This window comes from Erythranthe guttata, chromosome 5 (genome assembly GCF_056151865.1).
Source record: "Erythranthe guttata isolate IM_541 chromosome 5, IM_541, whole genome shotgun sequence".
NCBI classification, from domain to species: Eukaryota; Viridiplantae; Streptophyta; class Magnoliopsida; order Lamiales; family Phrymaceae; genus Erythranthe; species Erythranthe guttata.
The window spans coordinates 2,766,934-2,790,647 of record NC_142537.1 but is presented as its reverse complement, the minus strand read 5'-3'; the positions used below and the strand labels follow the sequence as shown (position 1 = coordinate 2,790,647).

General features: G+C 35.7%; 1 protein-coding gene across 3 annotated transcripts; it reads left to right on the top strand.

Annotated features, from left to right (window-relative positions):
• Window positions 1-1,586: 1,586 nt before the first annotated feature.
• On the top strand, window positions 1,587-23,620 carry THO2. Of its 3 annotated transcripts, none has more exons than XM_012990602.2 (34): window positions 1,587-2,019; window positions 2,401-2,526; window positions 3,762-3,803; window positions 5,226-5,285; window positions 5,376-5,438; window positions 5,555-5,635; window positions 6,273-6,344; window positions 6,417-6,464; window positions 6,584-6,652; window positions 6,885-7,018; window positions 8,212-8,287; window positions 8,601-8,794; window positions 9,932-10,012; window positions 10,193-10,400; window positions 10,485-10,727; window positions 10,816-10,896; window positions 10,974-11,093; window positions 11,180-11,239; window positions 12,132-12,259; window positions 14,766-14,862; window positions 15,028-15,156; window positions 15,958-16,061; window positions 16,289-16,469; window positions 16,647-16,828; window positions 16,964-17,570; window positions 17,733-17,837; window positions 19,218-19,373; window positions 19,461-19,541; window positions 19,801-20,020; window positions 20,129-20,217; window positions 21,004-21,115; window positions 21,200-22,146; window positions 22,507-22,799; window positions 23,255-23,620. In XM_012990602.2, exons 1-34 carry the CDS (start codon window positions 1,885-1,887, stop codon window positions 23,325-23,327), a joined length of 5,397 nt encoding a protein of 1,798 aa, XP_012846056.2. In that variant the 5' UTR covers window positions 1,587-1,884; the 3' UTR covers window positions 23,328-23,620. The 3 variants fall into 3 exon arrangements, with proteins under 3 accessions (XP_012846056.2, XP_088674682.1, XP_012846058.2); XM_088818556.1 differs by having other exon boundaries at window positions 1,602-2,019; window positions 21,200-22,150; window positions 22,511-22,799; XM_012990604.2 differs by lacking the exon at window positions 17,733-17,837 and having other exon boundaries at window positions 1,606-2,019.
• Window positions 23,621-23,714: the final 94 nt, after the last annotated feature.

Here is a 23,714-nt window from a genome sequence, read left to right as displayed (position 1 = left end):
GATTTTTTGTTGGACCACAAATAAGATTGGAGCAACTAAAAATTAAATTATTGACTAAAAAATATTATATCTATATTTATTTACATGAATCAATGAATTGGAAATATTTGCAATTAAGTAAGATTACAACTATTTTTTCAATATTTTATATATACATATTCTTATGATCAATTATTAGTAAATAGTAATATACTCCATTCGCAATTTTAATTATTATATAATTAAATATTGAAGAATAATTTTTTTCATTTACAATATTAAATATTAGCTTGATTCTAAACGTTAATTTTATGTTTTTGTTATTGTTCGATTTTGTTTGCTCCAATAATTAGATTTTTATATTATGTATATTTACAACTCAACATAAATAAATAAATAAGCCCACCTCAATATAATATGTAAAATTTAAACATATGGTTTTGATGGTTGTTATTTTGATAAATTAACTGAATTACTTTTCAGTTAATTCTTCTTTGTGATTATGTCTTTTAGCATTTGTTCCATTGACATAAACAAAAAGCCCAATTGTTTACTCGGATTGGGTCTATTCGACACGGACCATTATTTTGCAAAGAAATATAGCCCATTAGAGTAAGGTAAGAAACACGGGCCCAGAATCGTGGGCCCGGCTAAGAAGCATCCCCTCGCCACAAACATGAACGGCAAGGAAGGTACCCCATCAAGAGTCGAGCGGAACGTGCGACGCTCGAAAGGGTGCGGTGATGGTTTTGACAGGTGCATTAAATGTACTGATATCAAGATTAAATGCTCGAATAACTGGCGATAACCGAAAAGTACGTAGGAAAATACACAGACACCATCCAAAAGGGTATTTCTTTGTGCTTGGGTGAGCAGTGAGCAAACCGTTGGCGAGGAAATGATGGTCCGGACTACCCGAAAGCAGGTAGAAAGTTGGTAAGTACGAAGACAAAATAGCCGATTGATATATGTCCGCCATAGCTTTACAGAACTTTGTGGTCCAGAGGGGAAGAGTTATAAAAGCTAAGTTTATTCTTCGAAAAAACATACACAAATCCTCTATCAAAACACATATTGATTCCTACTGACTTGAGCGTTGGAGCTCTAACTTCGACGTCAGTCCTACTTCTTTTCTTAGCGGCTCGATCCTGAAAAATGAAGGATAAAACTCCTGCCCGAGCAGTAGCTGCAAAGGGACCTGCATCCAGTCGATGTGTTTTACGGACGAATCAAGGCCCAATACACAATTGTCGCATAAACTAAAACTAAGATTGAAGCTGTCTTTCAAAATTAAGAAGTTGTCTGAAAAACTATTAAACTAACCAAATATCAAATAAAGTCCAACAAACTCGAATAATCTTGCCAAACTAAAGATTAAGAAAGACAGTAGTGACCAAACTTATCTCATATGATTTCATTCAAAGATTTTAATTGGTTAAAGAAAACTTGAAAAAAATAAATAAATCATATTTGTCCATTTTGTATAAATCCCACTTAATTAGTATTAATTAACCCACTAATTAGTGGGATTAGTATTGCGGGCCGGGCTAGGGCTACGGTAATTCCAGAATTGGGCTCAATTAAGCCCAAACAATTCCATCAAATCCAATGTCCGAAACAATAATTGGAAGAAATAAAAATAAAAAAAATAAAAAAGAAGGAAAAAAAACCAGAAAAAGAAAAATGAACTAATGAAGAGCAGCTTCCTCTTTCTTCTGCATCCCCAAACCCTGGCGCGCACCATTGAAATTCGCCTGAAAACCCTAAAGAATCTCCACTAGTTTTCGGCCGATGAGAATTTTCCTGGAATTTAGTACACTTTTTCCGCTCTGATTAAACTTTCCCTAATTCTTCGTAACCCCTGAGCTCCCGTTTTGATTTCCATAATATACACGGAACTGCGCAATGTCTATTTCTCCTGTGGACTGTGTATACTTGACGGAGGACTCCGTTAAAGAATTGAAGAACTCGAATTCGAATTTCAGATTTCCGTCGCCTGCACCTGTTCTCCGGTTTCTATATGAGCTCTGCTCCGCCATGGTAATTTGTTTGTAAAATTGGTGTTGTTTCTATGCGCTTGAAGTTGTTTATTGGGCAATTCGTCTGTTTTGGATGTTTGCTTGCCTCGTTGTCCTTTTTTTTTTGGTATTTTGGAATTAATTAGTAAATTTGGCGTTGGTTCTATCCGATTGAAGTTTTGAATTATTTCAACGAACCGTTTTCGTGCCCTTTGGTAACCTTTTTCAAGTTAATAATTGGTGTTTTTCGCACAAATTAGTTTGTGGTATTTTGTAATTTTTTGGGTTTGATTATTTTCTATGTTTTTTTGAGAATGTATTTTCGTTGGTGTTTTGATGGATTTCTTCCGCCTTTACAGTTTTAACGTTTTGCTAAATGTTCAGTTTTCCGTTTGGTTGTTAGGTCCGAGGGGACTTGCCATATCAAAAATGTAAAGCGGCGTTGGAGGCAGTAGAATTCTTGGATTGTGGTCCGGAAGGGGATGTGGGGTCATATTTTGCTGATATTGTTGCCCAAATGGCTCAAGATGTGAGTGTTCAAGTTCATTTATTACATGATACAATAACTTTTAATGCACCTTTTAGCGAGTATGGTTCCATCATTCGTTTTAATTTACATCTCAAACTTATAGTTTATGTATGCAATCTAGCTGCTGCAAGATTAAAGAGCGACCTGTAGATTTTTGTAGAGTGCTTATGAGTATTTCTATTGACGGGGATACATAATTACATATGCTTCCAAAGTTAAACTTCTCCTTATTTTTTTTTTCTAAAGAAAATTAAAAAGGAAATTTAAGCCTATTGAATACATGAAATCATTTAGACGCAGAAACATAAAATTTGGCTCACAAGACTCCCCCCACCCTCGCACACACACAAAAAAAAAAAGAAGGCAAGAAATTTTGTAGTTAAAGCTGGTTTCTGCTTAATTATCATAGCCACCTTGGTGTTATAGGCTTATCTGGTGTGGGTGTACGTCAAATTAGCAAACTTTCGACTGTGTGATCATTCTTTAGATCTCCCATCAAAATTGTGAGTTTCGCTGGTCAGTTCATGTTGAATCCCACATTCTACAGAACATATGAACTAATGAAGTTTTGAGTAACATTTATTTCTGTTAAAACATGACGGAATGTATTGTTGTTGTACACCTACAAATAGTTCTGATGAGACATTCTTACCTTGCTAGTTGGGTCTGCTCAAGAAATCCTTAATGACTCAATGTAAATGACTTAAATAGCGCCAAGACTAAGACTAAAATCATGTTCTGTTATTTACTTTCCTGCTTACTAGAGATTGATGAGCTTGACATTTGAAGTCTGAAGGATTGATTTAGTAAATAATGTATTAGGCTTTTTTAGTTGAAAAGTGTTAAAATCAAGATAAAGAATTTGAGGTTATGAATATTCCCATTTGCTGAAGATGTTCATCCAAGAAAGAATTCAAAGTTATGTTCTCCCTTTTAGAAGATTTTCATCCAAGAAACCTGATGTTAAACAATCACCAGGAGATACTTATGAGGAGTGCTTTCTACCATACCGATTGGAGAATTGATTGAATGTTGTTTTTTGGGACATTGTGGCAGGGTTCGTTTGTGAAAAGTATATTCTCTTATGTAATTCCAAAATACTTCAATGATTTCCTGTATCATGTGCGTTTACTGAAATTTGATATGAGTTTTATTGATACTCTTTGCATTGCAAATTGCATCTCATGGTATTATGCAACAACACCATTCTAACTCCATGTCTACATTTATTGCAGCATAATATGCTCGGTGAACATCGGTCTCGCCTTACCAAACTGGTTAGCATTGGTGTCATGCTTATTTTATTTTAAAGTTTATGTTTCCTTCTGGTGCATGCTTAAACTGGCCTTGAATAAAATCTCATCATCCCAGGGTGGTTAAATATACAACAAAAATAAAAATTCTCTGATGTTAATGTTTTTTTAACTGTAAAGGTGTTTTGCAACTTAAGATGTCTGTTCCGAGCCATCCTATGTTAGGTTGTGCAGGAATTTAATCGATTATATGATGGCCAATGAATTTACTGTTGGGCCTTAAGGATTGTTTATGAGATAGGTGAATTTGTAGTGATTGGTAGTGATGAACAGTGTCTAATTTTGATGTTTTTGGGGAAAAATTGTGCTAACTGGTATTATTTTGTAGAACAATCAAGAGATCTAGATACTGTTATTTTTTAGTATCAGAAGTAGACTGCAACAAGTGTGGAAAATTAATAGCTGCTTCAACAGAGAAAGAAGAAAAATAATAGGAGACAGAGAGAGATAGGGGAAATAGCGATTAGAGAAATAGATCAAGAGTCCTATGTTATTGATCGAATACCTTGTGCAATTGTCAATGCATTTAACTATATTTGAAATTTATATAATGGAGGGGTATTAATGTTCTTAAAAGAAGAGGGTTTAAGTTAAATGATACCTAAGGTGATAATTGTTACAAATGATATTTGAGGGGGCAAGTGTTACAACATATACTTTAGGGGTTTAAGTATTACATGGCTTATACTTTAGGGGTGCAATGCATCTTAATATTTTGATTGAATATGATGAGTTGCTATAGAGTGTAATATTTGAATCCAGAGGAGTAGTCCAAATATGGAATCCTTTACAGTCTAAAATAATTTATCTCAATACTGAATTGTGAACTAGTTAACCCACTTTGGTTGGTTAATTTACTGAATAAGCTATCAAATAAAATGTGAAACCTTGTCTAAAGCTTTTCTTTTGTCACTAATTTGATAATATTCTTTCTAAAATGGTTATTAGGGATGCCCTTGAATACTCAACTTATTCTTCATTATTTTTCTTTTCTTTTTGCAGTTCCCTAAATTATAAGAATATGAGATAAATATGATATCATAATCCATAGAGCAGATATGATTTAGCTGTAGCTGGTCTAAAATTTGGATCAGTATCCAGTACCGTAAAACAATTTAATTTGATGAATTGGTTTAAGTTTTAAGGATCAGTTGAAAATGGGCTGGCTAAGTCGTAATTAGTTGGTGCAAGCAATGATGTAACTATGTAAGAACAGATATAATTGTATTTATACGCTTTTATGAATTTTTATGGCTTTCATCAAACATTCGTTACCAACAAACTGTTTGCACTAGTACTCATTCAAAATGCAAGTGATTTCCTAGATTCTCTATTTCTCTTCACGTTCTTATGTTCGTTCCATCTTGTTCCTCACATTTCTTCTAGGCAAAATGGCTTGTGGAATCTGCTCTTGTCCCATTGAGATTTTTTCAGGAGCGTTGTGATGTAAGAACTTTTTTGAGACCGGCTTCTGTTTTATAAATTTAATGCATAAAGAAGAAACACTGAAGGCTTCCCTTTTCACCTATATTGTAGGAAGAGTTTTTGTGGGAGGCCGAAATGATTAAGATAAAGGCTGCTGATTTGAAGTCAAAAGAGGTATCTTATGCTATGGTTAAATTTCTATAGTGGCACAGTTTCTGACAATGCTTGTTGTGGGTAGAAAATGTATCTTTTCCATCCATTTGTTCTTAAAAAATGTATTTTGGTTTCAGGTGCGAGTAAATACTCGTCTTCTTTATCAACAAACCAAGTTTAACTTGCTTCGAGAAGAAAGTGAGGGCTATGCCAAACTGGTAAGACTTTTTACTCAGTGATGTTTCTTTGGCCTTCATTGCCGTTTTATTTGAGGAACTTTAGCTTTCATATTTATTTCAGGTTAACCCTTGATGTGTAGTGTGGGGAATATTGCTTATTGAACTTCAATTGCTGAACTATTTCTGTCTTTCTTTCTAAATTTTTGATCTCTACTGTTAAATTTACTTCTGGAGAATAGAATATTATGCACACACAAACACACGGGGTTACTCTATGGGTTTATTGCTTTGGATGGTTACTCTAAATATTTGCAGCCTTGAATTGAATGAGAAATCAAGAGTTGATAAAACTTGGGACTTCCATTCAACGTTGAAGCTTTATTGGTCTAGACTGTAGAGTGTGCGGTTCTGGATTTTGTATACCACTAATTGGCTGATGTTTGCTTAAACCCGTGTGACCTTATTTTTATTTAATTGGCTGATGTTTTTTGTGGTTGGGGAAGCCATTATAGTAGACTTCTCTACAAGCCTGCTTTGATGAAATATTTGGTGTCTGCAGAACCTTTATTCTTTTAGCGTGGTTCATGTTCTCTTCTTTGATAGAGTATTTCTCTTTAGTAGCTATCTTTTTCATGCCATATTTTTTGCTTAATCATACACCTTTGACGTCTTGCAGGTTACACTCCTCTGTCAGGTTCCTGAAGCATCAACTAATAATGCATCAGCTGCAATAGTCGGCATTATTAAGGTTTAAGCTAATCTGAGGTTGACCTTTATTTTTCTTTATCTCATGTTTTCTAATTTTTTGATAATTTTGCAGTCTTTGATTGGTCACTTTGATCTAGATCCAAATCGAGTTTTTGACATTGTAAGTTGGATATCCGACTATCCTACTTATTGCCCTTATTTTGTCATTTATTAGTGGTCATTCTGCTCCGCAGTTAACTTTATGCGACCAGTTTCTTATTTAATTTCCTTATGTTGAAGGTGCTGGAATGTTTTGAGCTTCAGCTTGATAACAGTGCTTTCTTGGACTTAATTCCTATATTTCCCAAGGTAATGATGCTGTTTTCTTGTTTAATTTTTCCTTCCTTTTCACCAGTTTTCTCACATAATATGGTAGTTCATGCTGTTTCTTTGTTTAACTTTCCTTCACCCCTTTTCTCACATAATATGGTAGTTCATCTCCGTATGTCTAATATGTTTGTTCTGTCTATTCTTCTAGCTCTTTCGGTGCTTTATTGAGTGAGGAAATACGTTAATATGATTCTTTTTTCATTTTGTACAGTCCCATGCATCACAAATTCTTGGATTCAAGTTTCAATATTTTCAGCGCATGGAAATAAATTCTCCTGTCCCCACTGGGCTCTATCAGCTCACAGCTTTATTGGTGAAGAAAGATTTCATTGCCATTGATAGTATGTGAGTAAGCTATAACTCTGAGCATATTCTTGGGGTATCAAGCTTATTGTGGTCCTTCTGGTATTGGAATAGTTATCCTGTGTTTTACCTTAGCATCTTGTTTGGTCTATTTTTATCAAGAGACATTCCAGCCTATTGCTTTGCATATTAAAGTTGATCGTAATTCTTTTGAAATTATTACAACCTGAAGTAGAATATCTGACTTCTGCCTCTATTTTCTCATTGAATTTGGTGTGAACAAATACCAATCTATGAAAGCCTTGATTGTTGAGATATGGGATGGGGGAATAGTATATATATTCACACCATCATATTATCTATGTTCTCATCCCTTGTGTAATGTGTTATGCGTGACATTTATTTGAGTTGTAATGATTGAGTACTCGTTAATGAAAAAAATATTCTCTCTTTTAGTTATTTACACATTAAATCTTTGAACATTTTCTAGTGAGTCATGGAAGTTGCAGTGAGTTTATCTGAAGCCAAACGCGTGGCTCTTTTTTCAGTGTTTGAAGTAACGGCGCTGTGATGGATTAGGATACTATATGGAGTATATAAATGGTCCTGGGTTGTGTTTAATCTTAACAATTATTGTTTACCTTGTCCTTAGTAGTTCAATTGAACTGCTCTTTTCTTGGGTTACGAAATTCTTGTGTGGACATGTTTCTGATGGTTGTCTGAAGCTTCTGGTGTTACATAAGTTGTTTTATTAATTTAGATTGAGCATGGTAGATATACTCTTCCTTCCATTTACTGCTTTACAAAACAAAGTTTATATATACATTGCAGTCAAAATGTTCTTTGCCACTGCCTCTTTTCGCATTAAGGTTGTTGGCCTACAGAGGAGTAATAATGTGGCTCGGTTTCATGCAGTTTTATGTTGTCGAGATGTGTAATGTATTGGATCTGGAATTTTTGGTTTGTCAATGCTTTAGCCTTGAATCATGCAGTTAAAATCTTACTCGGGCGTTTTTTTTCTCTCCATCTACTTTACATCAGTTATTTTTGATATTATAAATTCTTTTTACTGTCTTATTGAATTTAACGACCAAGAGAAACCTGTTGATATGAAGTTGTTTTTCGGTGCTCCTGTTTCTAAATTTCAGCATGCATCTTTATTCTTTAGCCAGTAATTTCATGCTCATATTTCCTGGTCAACTTATTTCTAATATTTGATATGGTATCCGTTTCAGATATTCACATTTGCTTCCCAAGGATGAGGACGCATTTGAGCATTATAATGCCTTTTCAGCCAAGAGACTTGATGAGGTGGTTTAATTTGTTTAATTGATCTGTTTTTTCCTTCATTGGCTGCACATGTCTCTGATTTGTATCAAGTTGTTTTTGCTAACCCCGTCTTCATCATTTTTCATTGGTTGTCTTATGAACAATGTGTGCACACATGTACTTGTCATCTTCGTGTTGCCATTTCAAAAGCACAATCCATTTGTTTATATATCTTAAGATCTCACCTCTTGAATTTTTTTTGGGTATTTCCTTGCCTTACATCTGGTTTGTAGTTTCTTTTCCTTTACTATTGAATATTGCACCTAAATATCTGTTCGTTCATTGGGACAAATAGGCTAATAAGATTGGGAAAATTAATCTTGCGGCCACTGGAAAGGATCTCATGGATGATGACAAACAAGGAGAAGTGACAGTAGATCTTTTTACTTCCTTGGACATGGAAACAATGGCTGTTGTGGAGAGATCCTCAGAGCTCGCAAATAATCAAACTCTAGGCTTACTGATGGGATTCCTTGCCGTGGATGACTGGTATACTGAGATTTCCCATTTTTGATTTAGTTTCAAGGTTTTATAACATCGGCTGGCACATGCTTTCTCCATCTCTCTTGCTTTCTTCTCATGATCTGGGTTGTTTCGAGTTTGTTTTTGCTTAAGTGTCATCATCATCATTACGCCATACAACTATTGTTACTATTATCGAAATTCTAATGTTTGACGATCCTAGACTTAGGCCCGACCCGATAATGAAAATTAGTTGCACATGTAATATCTGTGGAAAAGGAGAATTTCAGAGATAAGAATGACATTCAATTGCAGAAAAGAAAACATTACAAGGAAAATCCAAAAAATAACTTTCAATGTACACACTTCCTTAACCCACAAGTTCTCCATAGCTTACATGTGCCCTCTTCAAAACTAGAAGACATCCCGAGAATGAAGATCTCTATGTTCACTAGTTCAACAATACTGTTTGTCTGTTAGGCCTCGGAGGCTCGGAATCCATATTACAGTTATGCTCACTTGAAGAGATCCGTTAAACAGTAGCCTATTAGCCAATTGTCCATATAGTCTCCTTGAAAATTTAATTATAATGTCAATGAATAGCCCCATGAAAATCCTATTATATCCCAACAATTTAGTGCAGAAGTATCTTCATGGCTTCTGTGTTTCCACATGAAGCGGCAATGCATTTTCTCTCTTCTTGTGCAAAATTGATAATTGTCCAAAGGTTGGTTTATGAATTGGTACATTTAATATGTGTCCTTCTCACGTGCATCATTTATTAATCTTCTTAGCAGACACCACTTGATTACCTTAGTTAACATTTCAACCCATAAGTAATCTGTATCCGTAGAATGCTAAGGGTTTGGTTGGAACATGGATATTCTGTAGTTCTCCTGTCTTGTGGAAGTGCAGAATCTGTCTCTTCCCACTCCTATCCATCTGTCTGTCTGCCATTTTAGTCCTTTTTATCCATTCTCATTTATTTAGCCAATAAATACTCACATTAAGCACTTGTATGCTAAAATCTCTCCATCTCCCTCTCCTCCACAACCCCTACCCCCACTGCCTTTTCTATCATCATTAAGGAATCCCAAGGATTTGGGAATTGGGACTGTATTTTACCATTTTATGTGACTTCCTGTTTCTCGTTTGATGTCTCAGGTTCCATGCTCATCAACTATTGGAGCGCCTCTCACCACTTAATCCGGTGGAACATATTCAAATTTGTAGTGGATTATTCAGGTAATGCTAACTACTTCATGCAATGGTGTCAATAATTTAACTGCAAATGATGTGATATGTTGTATAATATCTCATGTTTTCAGATTCCATTTTTTGCACTCTTTCTTGGTCCCTTTTTGTGCTTCTACTATTTAATACTCAAGTTTGTAATTCCGCTTTTTGATTTTTCTTTTAATCCAGGCTCATAGAAAAATCCATATTTTCGGCTTATAAAGTAGTAGGTCAAAAGCAGACTTTAAATGGTGGTTTATCCTCTGGCTCTGGTGCTGATTCGGAGACAGGAGGTTCTTCGTCCAATAGATCTTTTGTTAATCTGCCCAAAGAGTTGTTTGAAATGCTTGCTTCTGTTGGACCGTATCTGTATCGTGACACTTTGTTGATGCAGAAGGTCTGTCTCGTAGCTTTTTGTAACTTACTATTTACTCTTTGGTTTTCTCATTCCTCTTTCGTGGTTATTATTCTTGTTTTTCAGACAACCAGAGTGTTGAGAGCTTATTACCTTTGTGCCATAGAGCTTGTTAGCGATGGTGATGGGGCGTTTATTTCCCATTCTGTTACAGTGGGAAATCAAAATCCTCGCCTACACCTGAAGGATGCTAAATTAAGAATTGAGGAGGCACTTGGAACATGCCTTCTTCCTTCTTTGCAGTTGATACCTGCAAACCCTGCAGTTGGTCAGGAGATATGGGAACTTATGAGTGTCCTGCCCTACGAGGTTAGTCCGGCCACAAGTCCTTTTAATCTGTTAAGTTTAGGATCAATTATGTTTAGCTTAACAGTGGTCTTATAAGTTGTTCCATTAGGTGCGCTATCGTTTGTATGGTGAATGGGAAAAGGATGATGAACGTTTTCCAATGATTTTAGTAGCCAGGCAAACTGCAAGGGTAAGGATTTCTTTTCTTCTGTAGGATGTCGCCTTGCATGAGTCATCAAGTAATCCTAATATGTTTGCTCTTTATAGTTGGATACTAGAAGGATTTTAAAACGTCTCGCCAAGGAAAATCTGAAGCAGCTGGGAAGAATGGTTGCTAAATTAGCTCATGCCAATCCTATGACAGTTCTTCGAACTATTGTTCATCAGGTAATTTGTTTAGTTAGTAAAGCAGATTGGTTTATTTAATACTGGCCTTTTAGCAAAAATATATAATTGGCTATTCTATGGTGCAGATAGAGGCCTACAGGGATATGATTGCTCCAGTTGTGGATGCATTCAAGTATTTGACACAGGTCTGTCATCTACATGTTTTCTACTATGTATTTCATTACTATAGAATTACCTTGTCTATATCCAATTAAGAAAATATACTTTATTTTCCAGTTTTATCCCTCTTCAATATATTTATGAAATATTGAAACAGTATTAAGAAGATTTTTTATTAGGATTTAGTAATAATATTAGTAATATTTATTAGGACTTTTTAAGTTATTTTTTCAAAGGTTGAGCTGGGTAAAATAAAATTCACCTTTTATTCAGTCTCTTGTCTGGAGTATTGTGGATGAAGAATTCTCTTCCTCCCAATAAAACTTTAACATATCCTTTCTTGGTACCAATAATTATGTGTTAAGTAGATTATATGAGTATAAGGATGTTTAGGTAAATACCTGCAACCCTGGAGATAGTATTCCATGTTTGTGCTCCCCTCTGTAGTTGTTGTCCTCTTGTTCCAGTCGACCATGTGATGATAAAAGATGGACCGTGATAACTAGTGTAGATATAATGTTGGCATGTCCTAATTACTTCAGTTTGCTTTGAGTTACTTCAATATTTTGAAGAATGAAATTGTATATTGCATTATATTTTGCATACACTTGAAGGAGTTTGAAAAGAAAAGGGAATTGAATATCAAACACCTATAACAGAAATCTAAACTATGAATGATTCAAGCTCTTCAATATCTTCAGTTGCCAAAACCGATTACTTTCATGCATTTTGCATCTGAAGAAGACAGCAAATATCAGTTCAAGTGCAGTACTAATATATAGATTACCTTATGCATGTTGTTGTGGTGGATATTAACTTTCTTTACAAGCTTCATTTTAAAAATATAAATTTTCTTTATTATTTTGATATACCCATTATTTTGATTTTCCTTATACCTCTGTTGATGCCTATTAACAGCTTGAGTATGATATCTTGGAGTACGTTGTCGTTGAACGCTTGGCACAAGGTGGACGCGAGAAGCTTAAAGATGATGGTCTCAATCTGTCAGACTGGCTCCAATCCCTGGCATCATTTTGGGGTCATTTGTATGTCTCTTTCTTACCAACATATAACTGTGATTTGCTTGTTGATTCCGTTGTTTACAGACATATTGCAGAGTTGTTCTTTCCTTCATTTTGCTGTGACCTCTTCTTTGAAATTGAACCTTCGATGAATAATCGCATTGGGTGCTACTGCATTGTACGTTAATAGAACTCGTCCTGATAATTTTAGATAGCGTCTCTTAACATATATGAGGTGTGTTTAACAATTGAATTCATTTGCTTTCTACTTTTCTATTTTCTTTGTTAGCTTTTCTGTTCCTTAAAATGTTTGCCCTGGGGTCTGGGTTCTTTTTGTGCTTTGAATGTTCTTTTTCAAGGGAGTTGTGGTCTTTAAGTATGTAAAAGATTTAGTCTTGATTGCCATCAGTTATTTCTGTAAAGAACTAGATTTCCATGGGATGCTATGCCGAGTTTGCGGATTGGTTATTTTCTGGAGAAGCTGGAGCTGGAGCTGGAGGTGTAGTGGACCTGGAAGATTTGGATATTTGGTTGGCTCATCACTTTGCCTTTCTCTTATACACTTCTACTGGGCAGAATAAATCGGCTATCTTAGAATGGGGAATGCTTGTTTAGTTTGGGAATAGGGACGCCGGTCTGATGGAGTGAAGACGTTATCTTAATTCCTTCTTGCCTAAGTCCCCCTTTTCTTTCTTGATATCCGAGATCTTAAGGAGGTTTGAGGTGTTAGCTTCTTTTGGCTTGTGGAAGATTGTCTACTTCTATATATCAGTATAATCTTCTGATTTTGGCCTGTGTACTGTCATTTTGACATGCATATGTAACCTTGGAAGGTACTATCTATGAGCTCATCACATGATGGTTGGAATGCCATACTTTTTGACATCTTAGATGAACAAATTTGATCATTTCTTGGATTGTGCTTTGGAGGAAGGGTAGTGCTGAAACTGTTCCATAGGATATAGACCAATTTGTTAAGCTGATGAGACGAATGAATAGTCATATAAGTTGGAGTGATTATGTAAAGTCCGACAAGAAGATACTTCGTTTTCAAACTGGTTAAATATCGGTGGCCATCCTCTGCTGTATTTTGGAACAGTCATACAAGTTGGAGTAATTATGTTCAAGTCCGAAGAAAATATACTTTGTTGTCAGACTGGTTAAATATCGGTGGCCATCCTCGCTGTATTTTGTAGTTGTATGGATATCCATGAACATCTGTCTACTGTGAGGTGAAGATCAGATGGTTCTGTGTGTTGGAGACTGTGAATAGATCTGAATGACTGTGAGTGTATTTTTTGGTCGCTTATGTCCACCAGCTTGGCTTGAAATTCCGTTTTACTTTATGTTGGCATTTTGACTAAATTACATCATCGCTAATCAAAGATTTGTACAAAGAATGGTTAGGAACTACTTGCTATTCAGTTTTTTCTCAAGGTGGCGTTGTTGGTATTGTTAACATCAGAAGTGGGTTTCTCAGTCCTGATTGAGTGGTTGAGCGGTTTATTTTTGGGTCTTATTGGCAAGACGTCTTATTTATCGCTTCGGTCTTCCTTGCATTTAATCTTGGTTTTACTTGGGAAGAGCAACACAGTTTTCAATCGCCATTGGTGCTTTTGAAGATTTTGGAGAACTTGTTTTTCTTCTGCCCCATCCACCAAAGCTCTCAAAGTTTCAAAGTATCCAATTGATGTAAGATGATTGAGAGGCATCTAACAGAAGCATGATTTTTATGTTGTGTCTTGTAAGTTATAGGATTAATGTGCATATAGATGCTGGGTTGATATAATACAAGAATATTGTGCTATATATAAGAAAATAATATTCTTGATGATTTAATCAATTAATTGTCTGTTTGTTCTGTGTGTTTCTTGCGACGTTTGTACTATATTTTGTGTTAGCTGTCGTGTCTCTTTGATCTTAAACTCTTTGATTTTATATGTTAACATGCTTGTATATTATGTTAAGATATACCGACTAAGCTATGGTATTTAGCATTAGGCTGTCTATGTTAATCTGGCTTGACATAATATTTCAAGTTTGCTCTTTAGATTTAGATGAAGAAAATGAAGAGTAATTCATTGAGGCATGTGTTCTCTGGGAAATTAATTTTTTTTATAAAAAAAATATGTATTCCTAGTTAAGGTATTTGTTCTTACAGTCGATATGGTCTAAACTTATTTCGTATTTTACCTTTGGGTTCCATATTTTTTGGATTTAGTTTATGACTCTTATAACTTCCTAGCTTACTGGTATATTTGTCTTTTTTTGTTCATGTCTCATTGGATATTACAACAAGACTTCGGTATTTATGTTATTCGCTAAGAGAGTATATCTTATTGATTTCCTTATAGACTGTAATTACTGCTATATTAATTTGGGAAGTGTTTGTAATCCTTATTTTTTCCTTATTTTTATATTGTAAATTTGTTTGTTGAAATAATAGTTTTCATTTATTGTTGGTCAGTTTCTGTTGATTATACTTTGATACTTGTGACATGACATTCAGTTGGTGCATTTTCTTTTCTAGGTGTAAAAAGTACCCATCAATGGAACTCAGGGGTCTTTTCCAGTATCTTGTAAATCAATTGAAGAAGGGCAATGGGATTGAGCTTGTTGTCCTGCAGGTTGTTTCGCATTGACTGTATTATTTGTCACTTCGCACTTGTTGGCAAAAGTTTGTGTTGTAATTTCATGGATGATTTATAATATATAACACAGCAGATAGCTATGTCTGACACTTCATATTTGTTACTAAAGAACTGTGTTTGTAATTTTATGATGCTATGTAGGAATTGATACAGCAGATGGCCAATGTCCAATACACAGAAAACATGACCGAGGATCAGTTAGATGCCATGGCAGGAAGTGACACACTCCGTTATCAGGCTACATCATTCGGCGTTATGAGGAATAACAAGGTGTCTTTTCGTGTGTAGTCACTAAAATTGTGGTGTTCCTCAATTGAAATATAATGCTAAAATTGATGCAAGAAATAGGTCAAGCAATGGATTCTTCTGTGTCTTTGGAATTAATAAACCTTCTTTTAATCAACGGAGAACATCACTGAAAATTCAGAATGCAAGTAAGGAAAAAAAGACATTCTTTTTTCATAGAAAACTATTGGATGCATGAGTACATTGATCTTCTTTACTCCCCTCTCTAGTGTACTTCATAATTAGTTCAGCCATGTAGAAAAAACTTAAGAACATTCAGTTGTCAAAGAAAATCTATTGTACACATGATTACATTAGACTCTTATTTTCATTCCATTTTATATGACTAGTTCCCTATCTCTTGCCTTTTATAATATACTTTTAAAACTGGAGTTGCCCATATAGTCGTGGTGCAGGTCTAAACTAATCTACTCAGAGGAGATAGTAAATGAATAGATCATATGATCTACTTGTAGTAATTGGTGTTTAGCAAGTTTTACTTCTTTCATCATCTTCTCCTTTCCCGAAATCTGATATATGCTGGTTTTACTGGCCTGTTTTTCTTTTTCTTTTTTTTTTTTTTAAATGTACTCTATAAATTGCTCTGGTTATTTTAGAATTTCGCGTTCTTAACTCCAATAATGAACATCATTGTGCATATAATTTGTTTGGAATACTATCCACTCTGCCAAATTTAATGCGAGCTCATGAAACAGTATTACTGTACATCTATGTGCATCTTGAAGTTTTCCTTGCTCGAGTTAAAAAGGTTTTCTGTCTTTACAGGCATTGATTAAGTCCACTAACAGGCTTAGAGATTCTTTACTCGCAAAGGAAGAGCCTAAATTGGCAGTTCCGCTTCTGCTTCTTATTGCCCAGCATCGATCTGTGTAAGCTTTATGACTGTTAGTTAAACCATTAACATAATTATCAATGTTATTAGTGTATTGGAGATTGTCTGTTATATCATGCCAACGATATAGTGCAAGTTCAGAAGGTTCTTTTGTGTGTGTGTGTGGTGATGAGGGCCGGATGCATCTCTTTTACAGCCATTTTGAATTGTTAGAATGTTCAATGAAGCAGTTCTTTAATGTTGTGTAAATGTTGTTCCATGCAGGGTTGTCATAAAAGCAAATGTGCCTCATATCAAAATGGTCTGTGAACAGTTCGATAGATGCCATGGAACCCTTCTTCAGTATGTGGAATTTCTTTGTAGTGCAGTGACTCCTACATCGACCTACGCTTTGCTGATTCCCACTCTTGATGAACTTGTACATCAATTTCATCTTGATCCTGAGGTCTCCTTAATCTCTTCTATTTAATTCCTTGAAGCTTGCGTTGTGATTTCTTCCTAATGTTTGGAACTTTTTTTTTGTTTTTCTTGTTCGGTGGAGCTTTCTCATAATTTCAAACAATAGCATATATTGTTATACTGAATAAGTGGATCTGTTTTTTCTCCTGTGTTATCTGTTTAGGTGGCCTTTTTGATCTATCGGCCAGTGATGAGACTTTTCAAGTGTCAAAGTACTTCCAGTTCCTTCTGGCCTTTAGAGTGTAATGAAACAGTGAAATCTGCGACTGCTGAAAAGGAGCTGGATCCTACAGATTCATCAACCGAATTGATTCTGGATCTTGGTTCTTCTCGCAAGCCTATTTCGTAATACCTCTTGCTCTCTCTATTTATGTTTTTGGTTGGCTATCAATGTTAGACGCTATCCTCATAAAGCTCTGTTTCAGCAATTCTCATCACCGCCTTTCACTTAAATTTTAGCTTTTGTCATACACCATGCAGATGGCTTGATCTTCTTGGCACTGTCAGGACGATGCTGCCTCCAAAAGCCTGGAATAGTTTGTCTCCTGATTTATACGCAACCTTCTGGGGTCTTACTCTATATGATCTCTATGTACCCAGAAGTCGTTATGACTATGAGATTGCAAAGCTGCACGCTGCTCTTAAAGCTCTTGAAGAACTTTCTGATAATTCCAGTTCCGCAATTGCTAAAAGGAAAAAAGATAAAGAAAGAATTCAAGAGTCTCTAGATCGATTAACTATGGAACTCCACAACCATGAAGAACACGTTGAGTCTGTGCGTCGTCGACTTGCTCGTGAGAAGGATACTTGGTTGACTTCATGTCCAGATACTTTGAAAATCAATATGGAGTTTCTTCAGCGTTGTATATTTCCACGCTGTACATTCAGCATGCCAGATGCTGTGTATTGCGCCAATTTTGTAAATACGCTTCATTCCTTGGGAACACCATTCTTTAACACCGTGAATCACATAGATGTTATGATATGTAAAACCTTACAACCGATGATATGCTGCTGCACTGAGTATGAAGTGGGTCGACTGGGAAGGTTCCTATTTGAGACATTAAAAACTGCTTACCGTTGGAAGGTAAGAATTGACATTTGGTATTTATTTCAAATTTCAGCTTCCTTTGTCTACCTACTACCATGTATAGATCTTTCACATAGGACATTCACTTACGTGCATCATTTATATTTGTTGTTTTTATACAAGCATTTATGTATTAATAACGGAGATTTTTTTCTGTAGAGTGATGAATCAGTATATGAGAGGGAGTGTGGAAACATGCCGGGATTTGCTGTCTATTACAGATATCCAAATAGCCAGCGTGTCACCTATGGTCAATTTATCAAGGTATGAGCATCTCCGACAAGGATAGCTATTTCAAAAACTCAAGTTAAAATTAGCTATCTAGTGTGTTTTAACTATCCATTTTTAACTATTTACTCCAACAAGACTTCTTCAAATTTTAGCTAACTATTATACTTTATTATTTTAAAAATATGTAAGTTTAAAAAATATAAATAGCAATTTATTTTGTCTTATATATAAATAATAAAACATTTTTCTATAGTGTTATTATATAGTAATTTTAAACAGTCATATTCAAATTTCAAACGATTAGTTTATATAGATTACATTCTTTCTAATATTTAAACATAATAGATATTATAAATAATACTATTATATCATCAAAGTGGAGTGTAACAATAAATACACATATTTGTATACAATCCACGTATAAGAAAAAGTTATTTTTACTCTATTTTATCACATTCATAAAATATAAACAATTACCTATACTTATTTTATATATTCATGAAATATAAACAAATATTATATTAATTGTTTGGTGGTTACTTTTGGCAAAAAGTGGAAACCTATGTTTTAGCTCACTCTTCAAATTTAGCTATCCAAAGTTACAATGTAGCTATTCTCTAAATTTTAGCTACCTTTGTTGGAGTAGCTTCTTATGCCATGGATAGCTAAAATGTTCAAATTTAGCTATTGAGTAGCTATTTTTTTCCATTGTTGGAGATGCTCTAACCTAATGGATAAATGACAATTTGTTGCGGTTTTTTTTTTGAATGTGTATATTCCCAACTCTCTTCAACCCCTGAACTCCAACCATCCCCTCCGCTGCCCATAGCACCTATAAATTATATGGCCAATGATGCCTTAAATACCACCACAGATATCTTAAAGCATATATACAAAGGAAAAAGAGCCAAGTAGATTATAGACTACACTGAACCGGATCTACTTTTAAGAATAGTGACATATAAAGATTGGGGCTCGGGTTTGTCTTTGGTTACAGTCTATGTAACACACATCCACTAACGTGGTGTATGTGTCGATAAGTTGCTGATGCTTTCATAAGAAAGTGAATATAGAAGTAAGAGTGGGGATAGGGGGTGAGGAAAGAAGAAAGATAAGAGGAAAGAAGGAAACACATGGCTCGTAGGAATGTGCTATAAAAACAGATGTATGATGTAATAGAACTTGGAACTACTTCATTTACTTCTGCTATTGTTTTGAGTTCTAGGGCTTAACAAGAACTATATGATTGCATGTATTGATGCAGTTACTGGAAATGGTTTATTGCAGGGGTATTTGGCCGCAAATTTATCTACTATTGCTAATTTGTAATATAACCTGACATATAATTTATTGTTAATTTTATTGTTTAACGTTGTGCAACTGGTAACATTAAAAACTATTTCTTGCTTTAAGGTTCACTGGAAATGGAGCCAACGGATAACTAAGCTACTGATTCAGTGTTTGGAATCAGCCGAGTATATGGAGATTCGAAATGCCCTTATTATGCTAACAAAAATCTCAAGTGTTTTTCCTGTTACTCGGAAGAGTGGTATCAACCTTGAAAAGCGGGTAAGGTGTAGGATTAGGATTTTCTTGATTTCACTTATTTTCCAAGATTTGCACTTAGTTCTGGCCATCTCCTTTCACTTTGTGCAGGTAGCTAAAATTAAAAGTGATGAAAGGGAGGATCTGAAAGTTTTAGCCACCGGTGTTGCTGCTGCATTGGCGGCTAGAAAGGTAGATTATGTAATGAATTTAATTTTACCTGTTAGTAAAATCCATGACCTCGTCAACAAAGAAGGAAATTCTTGAAAATTGATTAATTTTATCTGTTCGTAATTTCACATGCTTGATTATTTATTTGATTTGTTGGGTTCACTTGCATTACAGTGATTAGGTAACGTATTCTTAAGCAATACGAGCCCTTTGATGGTATTGTAACTTTCGTTTCCTTTGAATATCAGTTGCTCATTTCCATCTTATTTGGTATTGGCAGCCATCATGGGTTACAGATGAGGAATTTGGCATGGGTTATCTCGATCTAAAGCCTGTTCCACCCCCTGCTACCAAGTCGTTATCAGCCAGTGCTACTGCGCTACAAAACGGTGCTGGTCTTAGTGTTTCTCAAGCTGAGCAATCTGGTGGTAGAACTGTTCCCGTGGGAAATTTACAATCAGATTCTGGAAATTTGAGCAGAGATCCTAGAAGACTTGATGGTAAGATAGAAAGAATGCCATCTTATTTCAAACTGGAAGTTGGATCAATTACTGAGTCTAATCAATCCTATTTGCTGCCTGGTGTGTAATCTGGGATAATGCATCCAGTTGACAATCTAAAACAGGTAGATGAATCAACAAACAAGCAGTTGGAGGAAAACTCAAAAGTTAATTCGAAGACATCCGTGGAGCCTGAGGTAGGTGTTAATTAAAGTACGATTGATTTCTCCGTGATAGTTGATACAATATCTTTTCTAATTTGATTAAACTTTTTCAGTCCCATGCATAATTTAAGTGTTTTTATTTATTCCTCTCTCCGAGTATATATTTAACTAGCTTGTGGGTCGATATGTCATAATTTGTACTTCAATTCGATGCACCCTTTTAAGTACCTGAACCCAAATTAGGATGAGAGCTCTTTGGAAAGTTCCAAAGAGAGGAACGTAGAATATTCTCCTTATACTGCTTTTGTTGCTTTTTTTTTCATTGTCTTATTATGTAATACTTAGTTGCCATTATCATATACAATAGAATCCTACAAAATTACTTCATGGTATTCATGTATGTTCATGCGGTGGCGAGACTAGAAGACTGTTACTTGTTGAGTTTCGTCATGAAATCCATTGAGCTCTCTGTAACATTTGTGCATATAGGATCTGATTGATTATGCTGACCTGAAACTTCTATACATTTGATGTCCTGCTATGTTAGTTGCTTAAATTATGCTTAAATTTACGGTTACTCTATTTGTACTTTTGTCTGTATGCTCGTATTTTATTTAAATTATCAGCTCTTGCTGTCATGTCATTTATATCATTGCTACTACCACCATGACCTAACACCACCAGCTACTGCTATTGTATTATGACTTGTCTACTTTAGGTTGAAGGGACAAAAGCTTTATGATAAAATTTGCTATTTTATACATTCTATGTTACTGTGTTCTTTATTTCTCCAGTTAATAACTCAGCTTACTGATACAGGCGAGGGCGACGGTGAAACGGTCTACAGCAGTTGGATCTGTTGCTAAGCAGGCAAAGCAGGATGCTGCCAAAGATGATGAAAAATCTGGAAAGGCAGTTGGCAGAACTTCAGGTTTTTCTTCTAGTGATAGAACCTATTTACTTATCCCTTGTCGATGTACATTTTGGAACTGCTAAAACTCTTCTGCAATTTCAGGAAATGCTGCTACTTCAGCTAAAGTAGCAAACTCATCTAGTAGATCTTTGGATCATAACAATGAAATCAAAGCCGAGATCACGAATGCGAAGCCTTCTGATTCAAGGGTTCATAGTGGGAAAGACGAGGGTACTGAACACTTGGATGCGCATAAACATCCAACTTCCAGACCTATTCATTCTCCCAGACCGGAGAATCTTATTGCAGCTTCGAAATCCGCCGATAAACCTCAAAAGAGAGTCAGTCCAGCTGAAGATAATGACCGCCTAAATAAACGCCGGAAAGGAGAAACTGATTTGAGAGACGTAGACGGCACTGAAGTTCGACTGTCTGAAAAGGAGAGGACAGCTGATGTACGAGGTCTAGATAGACCTGGCTCTGAAGAACAGAGCAACAACAGGGTTACAGATAAGCCAGTGGATAGATCAAAAGAAAAGAGCGGTGACCGATATGATAGGGATTATAAGGAACGATTAGAGCGCCCTGAAAAGTCACGAGGAGATGATTTTTTATCTGAAAAGTCAAGGGACAGGTCACTAGAAAGGCATGGAAGAGAGCGTTCTGTTGAGAGATTGCAAGAAAGAGGTGCAGATAGGAACTTTGATAGGCTAGCAAAAGATGACAGAAGCAAAGTGCGTTATGCTGAAGTATCTGTGGAGAAATCACATGTAGATGACAGATTACACGGGCAAGGCTTGCCTCCACCTCCGCCTCTACCACCTCATCTCATCCCACAGTCCCTCAGTGCCGGTAGAAGGGATGAAGATGCTGATAGGCGATTTGGAAATGCCAGACATGCACAAAAGCTTTCTCCAAGAAATGAAGATAGAGAAAGGAGAAGATCCGAAGAGAATGCTTCAGCATTACAGGATGATACAAAAAGGAGAAGAGAAGATGAAATTCGTGACAGAAAGCGTGATGAGCGTGATGCTGCAGTATCAACAAAGGTAGGTACAATGATTTTTCTTTCGGTCATTTGAGATCTTTATTTTCTATTTAAAATGTTTGAATTGCCAGTTGCTTGTGCTTTTGTTTGCTATTGCATGTCATACTGTTTAGTTAACTATCTATTACATGAGCTGCCAATCAAGAGAACGAGAGAAATGAATTCAATCAACTTTAGGGATCTAAGTTGCTGGTGGGTCGTAGCTGATGTACACAAATGATTTTATGTTCTGTACTGAATGTTGTTTATCATTTTTACAGTGACTGTAGCTTAATATCTGGTAGGCGGATATACTCTGTGGTGATACAACTGTTTACCATGGCTATTCATTTATTTTCATGTACTATGATTTATCATGTAGATAGAGGAGAGGGAGAGGGATAAAGCAAACACTAACAAGGAAGATATGGATCCAAATGCTTCGAAGAGACGGAAACTCAAAAGGGAGCATATACCGTCAGAACCTGGAGAGTATTTACCATCTACACCTCAATCTCCTGCCCTTTCAATTAACTTGTCGCAGTCTCACGATGGAAGAGACAGGGTAGACCGCAAGGGCATTGTAGTCCAACGACCTGCTTATGTAGAGGATCCTGGCCTGAGGGCTCACAGCAAAGAAGCAGCCAGCAAAACAACTCGTCGCGATGCTGACCCGTATGCTCGACAAACTCTGTGCTTTTTAATTAGCTTTATCTTGAACTTTCATCCTTATATACCTATGCCTCGTTTGGTTGCCACAATGGAGTTAGTCAAGATAACATATTTGCCAATTTAGGAGTGTGGAGCAGAATTTTCGGACCAGCCCGAAAATTTATTGAACTATCCAAATACCAAACAAAACCAAGTATTTATTTTAGTCATTGCATATGTGCCCAACCAAATGAGGCCCTACTGTGCTTGTTCTTTGTTTTTTTTTTACTTACCCTCGTAATTACTTGAACATATAATTTGGATTTTGCACTTAGGTTAATGACGTCTTGTTAGTAGCACACTTGAAAATGATTTTGTTGCTTTGACCTATGATATATGAGTTGATATGTACTTGATTTGCAGTACAGTTTAATCTGCCAATTACTTGATAATTTGAACCCCTTAACTATCTGTTCTAGGATGTACGATAGAGAATGGGATGACGACAAGAGGCAGAGAGCTGAACAAAAGAGGAGGCACCATCGCAAATAGACTCCGCTAATAGCTCGATAGACTGAAACTTGCAAGTGGAAAGTGATCTTGTAAGTTGAGTTGATTCTAATTTTTAAATTGTGCCGATTGTTTGAAAGAGAAAAAGAAAGATTTCTGATAGGCGGACGGCGAATTTCTTATGATGAATCATGTAACAATAGAAATTAAATTTTGAGGGAGACTATATTTTCTCGTGTTGTGTATTATGTACATTGCTATATGTGTTACGACCAATCAGAAAGGATAATGTAGAAGTTGAAGACGTTAATTTGTCTCGACCTATTTTTTCTTCATCTTGATTTAACATCTGTTGTATTCAAATAACACGGGCATATTCATAGAAAATGAGTTCGATATTGCGTGGTTCAGTTTACTGTAATATTGCGG

Bases quoted from the DNA above. Each gene is read 5' to 3' on its own strand.
- THO2 (XM_012990602.2), top strand. From the start codon at position 1,885: ATGTCTATTTCTCCTGTGGACTGTGTATACTTGACGGAGGACTCCGTT. The intron at 3,804-5,225 runs GTTAGCATTGGT...CATTTCTTCTAG, and splicing joins GGTCTCGCCTTACCAAACTG to GCAAAATGGCTTGTGGAATC. The intron at 17,571-17,732 runs GTAAGAATTGAC...TTTTTTCTGTAG, and splicing joins AAACTGCTTACCGTTGGAAG to AGTGATGAATCAGTATATGA.